Genomic DNA, 10,424 nt, shown 5'->3' with positions numbered 1-10,424 from the left:
ATACAAAATTATGCTCTGTTCAATTTTCTTCCAATAAACAAAGAACCCCAAAATTGGTAGGCAAAGATTGACACACCTAGAGGCTAATTGCCAACCCTTTCGATACATAAAGCAAAGGCATACCTTATTGGTTGAAGTAAGGACTTCATATGGATTGAATCGTAGAGTAACAATTACAGAAATCACTCTCATTTTTGGTTCTCTGATTGCACTTGCAGAAGTGAAGAATTGATTTAGCGGGCGAAAGCATAACTGCTCAGCAGTTTCGCTCCCTTCCTATCATACGTGTCAAATCTTTTTATGTTTTTGTGTTTGGTTTTTACTTTTCTATCCGTTATGTATTAAAATTCACTGGCTGTAGGTTAATATAAAGAGGAGGGCAATTTTTAGTATTTTAAAAATTTAACCATAAGCATTGTTTGCTTAATTAATACTGATAGCCTGCGTATTCTAGACTTCTGCCCTGATAGCTAGGTTTTGGTTTCCGGCCTCAAACTTTGCATTCTCTAAAGTAGGGCTGGGCACCTGAAACCGATATCCAGATCCCGGCCCGAAAATTGGCGGGACGGTACGGGATGAATTTGGAAAATGTAGGTCCCGACCCGAACCCGTCCCGTTATGAGAAATCGGGCCCGGTACCGGTTCTAACCATAACGGTCCCGTTTAATCTCGTCCCGTCCCGTTTGATGACGTGGCTGTATCTGATTAGTCCTACGAATGGTTTCATGTAGGACTGAATGCACACGATCTCGATATTAACTATGAACTATCGATTATTCGATCATATCGACCATTCATCTATTCGACCTAATCCATAATTCCCTATTCTCTTCTCCAAATCCATTCGACCCAATCCCTAATTCCCCAATTCATCCATTTTCTCTTCCATTCTTCACTTCTTCTCTTCTCCGAATCCATCCCCAATTCATCCATTTTCTCTTTTTTCATTCTTCACTTCTTCTCTTCTCTGAAATCCCCAATCTCATCTCTTACCCCATTCTTCCACTTTCTCCTAAACTGACCAATTTCAACCAATTCTTCGATTCCAATTTCCATGGCTAGGGGGAAGAAACCAGTTGCTCGGCCTCATCCAACTGCTTCAGGGCTTGAAGATTCTTCAACTGCAACCTCACCTTCTGCTCCTCTTCAAATTGAAGCTCCAGCCACTTCAAGCCAGCAAGCTCCTGTAAATGATGAAGCTCCTGCAACTCAAGCAGGTTCTGCAACTCCAAGTGATTCTGCTAATCCGGTTAGTTCTGCTAAACGTAGTTTTGTTTGGGAACATTTTAAGGAGTATGACAAGATTGAGAAGGGTAAAGATGCTGAAGGGAATGAGATAGACATTGTTAAAAAAAGAGCTCACTGTATTTACTGTCCTAGAGGGAAAATTGGAGACTTTGCAGTGGATAGTTCTAAGAATGGGACTTCGGGGATGATTAGGCATATTAATCAATTTTGTAGGTACTATCCACCTAATATTAGCAAGACTCAGAGGGTTCTTGTAGGTGATAAGTCTCAGGGAAACAAGCTAACTGCAGTAGCTTATGATCAAGATGACTATCTAGAAGCTTGTGTAGAAATGATTGTCATAGATGAGTTGCCCTTTACCTTTGTTGAGAAGAAAGGTTTTAATCGGTTTTGTACTAGAGTGTGCCCTCTGTTTAAAGTACCCTCTCGTAGGAAACTAGTTACAAACTTTCTAAGAATGTATGATGCACAGAAAAAAGAATTAATCAAGATTTTGAAGGCTTACAGGGTGTGTCTTACAACGGACACTTGGACTAGTGTGCAAAACATTAACTATATGGTGCTTACTGCCCATTTCGTTGATGTTGATTGGAAAATGCACAAGAGGGTTATAAACTTTTGTGTTATCCAAAATCATCAAGGGGCAACCATAGGCAGGCTTATAGAGTCATGTTTACTGCAGTGGGACATTGAGAGAGTTTTAACCATCACTGTCGATAATGCATCTGCCAATAAGTCAGCTTTAGAGTGGCTTATATCAAAGATGAACAAATCTGAAGGTTACAAACCAGTTTTAGGTGGTAAATACATGCATGTGAGATGCACAGCCCACATAACCAATCTGATTGTGGGACATGGCTTGAAGAGGCTGCAAAAGAGTGTTTTAGCCATTAGGAATGTTGTCAAGTATGTTAGGTCTTCACCTAATCGACTAGATAGTTTTCGAAAAGCTGTGGAAAGGGTAAAGCTTCCTCTTAAAGGGCTGGTTTGTCTTGATGTCCCAACAAGATGGAATTCAACTTATCTAATGTTGGAGGCAGCCTTAAAATTCAAGAAAGCTTTTGTTAGGATGGAGGAAGATGAGGATCAGCTGTATCTAGGTTATTTTAAGGAACCAGAAGAGGAGTATGATGAGGAGGGCAATCTGATTCCTAATACTAACAAGAGAAACAGAGTTGGACCACCTGCAAAATCAGATTGGGAAAAGGCTGAGATTTTTGTTGATCTACTTAGAGTTTTTTACGACGTGACGCTGCGAGTTAGTGCAAGCTTGCATCCAACTGTGCATACGACATTTCATGTTGTCGTAACAATGGAGAAAAACATCAACAGCCTATTCCTTGAACCTGAGATAGCAACTGGTTCCGATACAGAAAAGGTTTTAACCGATATGGCTGCAAATATGAAATCTAGGTTTTTGAAATACTATGGCAGCTTTCAAGACCTCAACCACTTGGTTATTATCGGACTTGTACTCGATGCAAGGTTCAAGCTTAGGAATTACACACATTCCTTGAAGGAAGAGGGTTTGGATGACTTTGATGTGCAACACAGAACTGATGAGATTAAATCTCTATTGATGGCACTATACGATGAGTTACAACTCGAACTTTGATGATTTTACACTTTGTTTCGAGGCTGTTTATGTTTTTACTTTTCATCTTTTTGTGTCTTAGTTTGTTCTAAGTATTAATGCATAATTTTTTGTCTTATTGCTTCTTAGTATGCACCAACAGTAGATGGTGGCAGACATATGCGCAGGCATCCAAGCCCTACAAGTTCAAGCAGCACAATCACTAGTAGCCGAAGTAATCCTAAGAAAGGTGTAAGGGGTCAGATGCTAAACAATTGGAAAAAGGTGGTCCAAGAGAGTGATCAGGCTGTCATGGTACATGAAGTGGATCAGTATTTGAATGCTCCCCTTGAATTTGTTGATGATGAGGAAGAGGATTTCGACATATTGTGTTGGTGGAAGATAAATGGTCCTAAGTTCCCTGTTATGGCAGCAATAGCAAGAGATGTACTTGCCATTCAAACATCCACAGTAGCATCAGAGTCTTCTTTTAGCACCAGAGGCAGAGTGATTGATACATTTAGGAGTTCATTGACTCCTAAATCAGTGGAGGGTTTAATATGCATGCAGAATTGGTTGTTGGGAGATGATATTGCTCAAGTGGTAGATGAGGAGCCTTCCATTGAAAACACCGAGTTCTATGAACAAGCTGAATTAGGTACTTGATCAGTTTGCATTTTAATTTTTTTTTTCTGTGTTCTTGCAAGTGCTGAACAACTTCGACTGCTTACTTTTATTTTTTTGGTATTTGGTTAGATTATGAGAGCAGTGCATCAAGCAGGAACACACGTCCAAGTGGTCCAACAATCCCGAGGGCAAAATCGAAGGGAAAGGCTGCAGTCCCTATTTCTATTGACTAGTTCAGTTTGCACCTTGTGAGTTTGATAATGGTTGTGTTGTCACTGTTGTGTACTTGTGTTGTTGTGTTTTAGACTTTGAGTTCTGCAGTTCTGCATTGTTATCTGCACTTCTGCAGTTCTGCAGAATTTTGTTTTGATTTGCACTTCTGCATTGTTATCTGCACTTCTGCAAAACTTTGAGTTGATTCGTTTCTGATTTGCTTGGTCTTTCATTGTGTTGAAGTGTTGATTAGTTGATAATTTGATATTACTCATATTAGATTGTGAAATAGTGCAACTGTGCAAGTGTGTCAAATTTGCAGGTTCTATTGTTTTACTGTTTTAGTGCATAACTGCATTTTTTGTAGCAATCATTCTCCTCCTGTGCAGCACCAAGACAATAGCCTTAGTACAGTTTGATTTGTTTTCAAATTTGGGTACTAGTGGAGCTAGTTTGTTAGGTTCTTGCACTTGCAGGGCTGCATACTGAGATCAATGAAATGAATGGGATCTACAATTAATTAAATCAGTTGCAGTTTTTTGACTTGATGTTTTGTCATGTGCAGATATTGACATGTTGTGATTGTTGTCAACTTGTCATTCTTCTTTTCTTCTTTTCATGGAAAATGGCCAAATGTGCTTCATTTTGATTTGTTTTAAGACAATTGAATGTGTCAACATTGTAGATTTGTAGGCTGTAGTGCTAGGACTGCTAGAAATATGTATTTGCATTCTGGGATGAGTGAAATCTGGAAAACCAGATATCCTTAAGTGAATCAAGTGATAGGAAAAAACAAGGGAGTCTGGGATCCCGAAATGGGCCCGGGCCCGATCCGATCCCGTTCGGTTTCGGTACCGTCGGTACCATATTCAAAAAAACCAAGGCCCGTCCCGTCCCGTCCCGAAAAATATTTCCGGTACCGGGCTCGGTATCGGCCTATAACCGGCCCGTTCCGGCCCGTGCCCAGCCCTACTCTAAAGTATTGCCATGTGGCTTAACAACCACGCATTCATTTGTTTCAAGCTATCATATTGCCACATGTCTGAATATGGGTCAGTGGCTCGCAGATGTAGGTCACATATTTGGGTCATGGCTCGGTGTCTCAGATCACACTCGTCACATGGGGTAGAGAATTTTTAGGTGCAGCAGTCATGTTATGTGAATATCTGATGATCCGCTAATGTCAGGAAAGATGAGAGATGTTTTAATATGCATTGTAACATAGGGCAATTCATATGTTGAAATTCGATAGAAAGATCAAAAATAATAAATCAAATCTGTTACATGACAAAACAATCTCAACGATCTTTCGCACCATAATAATGCATGATGCTTATAAAAAATAAAAAAATAAAAAAATAGTGCACGATTTGAAGCAAATTAAGCTCCAAATGCAAAGTAGGTATTTGGTGCTGGTGCAACACTGCAACCTAGTAAATCACCCAGTGACTGAAACTTCACTGGTTTAAGAACTTATCAACACCACTATTATTCAATATCAACCCAAACTTCCAAACATCTTTCCTATAATTTTCTCGCTTCCCAGAATGTACAAGTGCAAATTCATAATATACAGAGCTGTTTTCATGCATTCAGCAACCGTGTAAAATATGTCATTAATTCATATGCTATAGTTGATTCGCTTATAAGCTTTCTTCAATACATATAGAGCCGGTCCTAACATTTTGGAGATCTGAGGTAAATAATTAACATGTGGCCTAATATAATTGAACAAATTTATATATATATATATATAATTGAATCCCTACATTAATATTAATGCAAAAAAAAAAATAAGGTGTTCAATTCCAAAATAATTTTTCTCTTAGAAGTAGAAAAATAAAAAAGAACAAAATATATTTAATTACAAAAGAAACCAATTAAAAACAAAGGGCTAATACATTAGTATTCAATTCCAAAATATTCTTTCCATAGAAGCTGGAAAAAGAAGGAACAAAAAACGTTTAATTACAAAGAAATTAATTAAGGAAAAAAAAAAAAACTCACTACGACTCAAACTTTGGTGCTGGTGTGCTTCAAACAGCAGCAGCACACCAGCACCAAAACTATGTCACCGATGCACTAGCGCGGCCCCATTGTTTGAAATTGGCGAAAGTAAAATATATAATTATACAACATATATATGTAAAATTAAAAAAAAAAAAATTGGCGGAGGCCCGCTAATATCATATATATATATATATATATATATGGATTAATTTCCTTATCTAGTTATCTTTTAGTGATGGTCTGATTCACCTTCGTCGACACTGCAGAGAAATAATCTTAAAAACTACAAGCAGGCACATGGATCAATGACAAAGAATATTCGTTCATATATATAGAGCCAGCAACTAGTTACTGTATATGATATATATAAATGCCATCCAAAAACCAGTGACTCTGATATACCAATATATTGATTTCTATTTACAATCCATAATTCAATACAAATATATTTACTTAAAAACTCATTAGCCTAAAAAAGTACTTGGCACTTCTGATTCTTCTGATCAACCATTAGGATATCACCTAATCTAGGGAACATATAGATTTCTTGGTTTGAGATTTTACAGAAGATTCGTTTTCTGTTTTGAAATATAGAAAATAGAGCACTTGACCAAATGTTTAAATTTGGCTTAATAAATGCCCACTTACTCCATTAACATATTTGTGGATTCAAATTTGCTCACCACCAATACTTTGGTGGTGATACCACTACTCAATATAAAACTGTCATGTGTTATAAAACATAATTATAGTTAATCATAATGTTTTATTAAACAAACAAATTTTAAGTATTAAATTAATTCTACATGACGTGGCAAGTTTTAATTGAGTTGTGATATCACTACAAAATAAAAATGGTGAGCAAATTTGAATCCCATATTTGTGTGCCCACATACTCCATTTTTTTTTTTTTTGAAAAGAATAAAATTTCATTAATAACCAAACAGATTACACAATATTAGAACGACCAGATCCATAGTTACGGGTCCGTCAATATGATTGACATCCATGAGTCAAAAAAGCCCATCCCCTAACCAACTTTTACGCCCATACCTGCGGGCTACATTGAGTAGTAACCAATCCCTAGCAGTCAACATAAAAACGAACTGTTTCACCTGTTCAGACACCATGTCCCAAAACAGCCAGACCACGTGTAAAGGTGATTCACCATTACGTTGACAACCAGAAAGCACCGACACCAAAACACCATTACGACCATGACACCATAACAATGGCATCGACATTACACTAAAACACCCAAACCCTCGCTCAAAGAAGGAGGGACTTATTTTCAACAAGACAATAACTGTAAACAAACAATTAGAAACTAAACAACTAGAAACAAAAGAACACCATAGAGACCCAATAACAGAGGCCCGGCCCAAACATCACATCCCCCAGCAAAGAGCAAATGCAGCAGGCAACCACTCCCACCGCCGCGCCACCTTGAAAACCACCAAAACCAGGCGACCGTCTGAGACCGAATCCCACAAAGAGCCAGACTTTTCCGGCCCTAACACCGTCAGGAGATCCCAGTCATAGCACAAATCAAAACCACTAGAACCATTTAGTTGGCAAGCCACCCCTGCGCTGCACATCGTTTACTCTCGCCCAAGATCAAAAGAACAGATCGAAATTGATCTACCCAAACCAAATCAAGCCACCCTGTTCCAAACCTGTAGCAAACCTCTGCCAAAGAAGCTCGCATTGAAACCAAACATCATCCTCTCCCGGACCAGAACGTGGCGGCGGTGTTCGGCCGGGAGAGATCGCACAAAACCTCTCTTGACTCTTTTCTCCGCGCGTGGGGCGCGTTCTAAAATTTTTAGGGTTTTGGTGCCCACATACTCCATTTAATGTTAAAAAGACACTTATAAGTTATAAGCTCCAAAAACTCCAAAATTTACCAATTGCACTAAAAGTCTCTCTTGGTCTCAGACTCTCTACCACGATGACTCTGTTCATCTCTCTCTCTCTCTCTCTCTCTCTCTCTCGCAAGCCCCCTCCTCCCTTCTCTCTGAAAGGTCTCGATGACCGACGGTGGCGTCATGATCTTTGCTTCACCAGGAATTACAGGTGAGTTGGTTGAAGGTAGCAACGGCGGTGGAGGCGGGTTCCAACGATCTCGGCGCTGCCGATATCGATGTCAAGAGCGGTGACCTCCTGAATTGCTGGATCGAATTTGACGGGTAGAGTCAGGTCTTCATATCTGTTTCATGTTCCAATCTCAAACTTAGAGACCCGCTCCTCTCCTTCCCTCTCGATCTTGATCTACAACATCAACGACTTCATGTATGTCAGGGTCGACCTAAGGAAGCACCGAAATCCACAACGTTGTGTGGTGGAGCAAAGAGTGGTGGTGTGATTTGGTGATACATAAATGCAAACGAATTAAAATCTCATGATATATATATATGATGATGATGATGATGATGGGAGCAGCGAGATAGCAGAGAGAGCACCGTGTAATTATTATTCATCAACACATATAATGACCTGACCTGAAGTGAGTACTACTCATTCACTCACTCGAACAAGAATCCACGCCCAATTATGCAGAGCAAAAGCACAACATCTTTCTAAAGATGCAGAGACCATTCAAAGCTTTTTTGAGTTGAAAGCCAACTTTACTGGCGCTTGGAAAAAAAACTGCTTATGTTACGCTGCCATTCAAAACTAGCGAGCTAAGTTTCTATGTTGTTAAATTTGGCATATGGAGTATAACATGAGATTTTTGTTTTGGTTAAATTTATTTCATTGGGGCAACAATGTTTTTATTACAGGTCAATAACATTATTATTGCAGGATAATAATAATTTTTATTGGGAGTCAATAAATAAATTTTTATTAGGGAGCCAATAGACTTCCCAAAACTTTCAAAATCAAGAAACATTTTCATTTTTTACTAATTATTGACTCTCAATAAACATTTTATTGGGGGACAATAAATTTCTTATTGGGGGGCAATAAACTTTTTATTGGGTTTTATTCGGATGCAATAATATTCTCCTTCTCCGGTGACGTATGAGATTTCCAATGACTTTTTAGGGGACATCTGGCGATCTCTTACGACCGATGATCGGAGTCCCACAGTCGGTGACTGGAGTCCGACGGCTAATGATCGGACTCCGGTAAAGTCTCCAATGACTTCTCTCTCCTTAAGTGACAAAAGGAGGGATGGTAAAATTGTCTCAAAAGTAAACAAAAAATAATTAAAAAATACTTAATTGGGTATTAGGGTAAAAAATATGTAATTTATTGGGTAAGTGGATAATCTTATAAGATGTTTGGATAATTGGGGTTAGTGTAGCTCAAATTTGAGTAAATAGACATTTTCCCTAAAAAATATTATTGAAAAAATCAATTTTAGGTTTGACCTTATTTAATTTTATATGTTGTGTAAATGGGGAATTACATAGAGCGTAACTTTTTTTAATTTTTTTGTTTGCAAATGAGCAATCTATTAAACAAAGAAACTACAACAACAAAAAAGCCGAAAGGCCGAGAAAACATTACAACAGCCCAAAAGCCCAAAACCACAAGACACACAAAACAACAACACGGGCCCAAACCAGGGAGGCCCAATACCCTCATCGTCAGAGAAGTCGCTGTGGAAGAGTCTCAACAACAAGCAAATTGCAGTGTGTGTGTGTTGGTGGGGTGGTAAGGCTCTGAACTCTCATTTGGGAGGTCAGGAGTTCGAGCCCCATCATGGGTGGGGAGGGGTGGGGATTAAAAAAAAAAAAAAAAAAAAAACAACAAGCAAATTGCAGCAGGATGAACCACAGCAAATCGACCAAACCAAGCTGCTTGGGAGATGAAGAAAACAAATCCAAGCAAAGAAACACACAAAAAACTCCTTCCAAACACACAACAATAGTCTCCAATTCCATATGCATACCCGCATCGAAGAGTCACCGCAAGAACTGAGTACAATTGAAGATAAAAAAAACCAAACAGATTCACAAAGGGATCACAAAGATAGCAACCAAACGGTTATCAATCTTGTGTTGCACCAATGGGTCGAACCCTGTATGCACTAGCGGGTAGCCGCTTAAAGCAACTCTCCAAGGAGCGAAATCAAAGGTGACGCATGCGTTGTTAACGCCAAACAAGCAGTAGGAGATGTAAAACGAATCAGTGCACATGATCGGATCTGAAATACGGCGAGAATAAGATTAGGAGAAAGGAGAGGTTTGGCAATTCAATTGGGTCGGCCACACAAGGAAAACAAAGGAAAAGAAAGCAAACAGAAAGGAAAGGTAAACAGTGCAAGAAAAAAGAGGCCTACAGGCTCAGATTGGAGTCGGAAGCCGGGCAAAAGCGCCCATGAAGGGCAAAGAAAGGACGCCACCAACTCTCAAAAGAGAGAACCTCAAAGTGTAAATCCTCAACCCAAATCTTATATAGTTATATAATTAAACCAATTAGTGAGGAAATGGTTAAATTTTTAAAGTACCATATATACCCTCACATATTATAAATATTAATAAACAAATCATTTATATATGAGGATAAGATAGTCAATAAACTATATCATATTTGAAAAAATTGCAATACATCCCATAAAAATATGACAAGCTTCTCCAAAATTAGGAGAGAAATTGCAGTAAATTTTTTAATTAAAAAAAAAAAAAAAACTAATTGACATGTGCAGGGCACATGTTAAGGGGCTAGTTTTAAATAAAATTGATTCCAACTCTATACTCTCTTGCCTTTGTTTAAGGGAATTGAAATTTACACCTCTTATTTT

The 10,424-nt window shown here is 38.5% G+C and overlaps 1 protein-coding gene across 1 annotated transcript; it reads left to right on the top strand.

The window, feature by feature from the left end:
- Positions 1–1,054: 1,054 nt before the first annotated feature.
- Positions 1,055–3,681, top strand: LOC112177346 (zinc finger BED domain-containing protein RICESLEEPER 2-like). Its single transcript, XM_024315643.1, has 3 exons — positions 1,055–2,830; positions 2,972–3,479; positions 3,578–3,681. The coding sequence occupies exons 1-3, from the start codon at positions 1,055–1,057 to the stop codon at positions 3,679–3,681; spliced, it is 2,388 nt and encodes a 795-aa protein (XP_024171411.1).
- Positions 3,682–10,424: the final 6,743 nt, after the last annotated feature.

The sequence above is a fragment of the Rosa chinensis genome, chromosome 7 (genome assembly GCF_002994745.2).
Source record: "Rosa chinensis cultivar Old Blush chromosome 7, RchiOBHm-V2, whole genome shotgun sequence".
Lineage (NCBI taxonomy): Eukaryota > Viridiplantae > Streptophyta > Magnoliopsida > Rosales > Rosaceae > Rosa > Rosa chinensis.
Note: the sequence above shows the minus strand (reverse complement) of the source record. Positions and strands in the feature narration are given on the sequence as shown.

Excerpts from the sequence above, each read along its gene's own strand:
- LOC112177346 (XM_024315643.1), top strand. The coding sequence starts at position 1,055 with ATGGCTAGGGGGAAGAAACCAGTTGCTCGGCCTCATCCAACTGCTTCA. Across the intron at positions 2,831-2,971 it reads AGATTAAATCTCTATTGATG|TATGCACCAACAGTAGATGG; the intron begins GCACTATACGAT and ends ATTGCTTCTTAG. Across the intron at positions 3,480-3,577 it reads CTATGAACAAGCTGAATTAG|ATTATGAGAGCAGTGCATCA; the intron begins GTACTTGATCAG and ends GTATTTGGTTAG.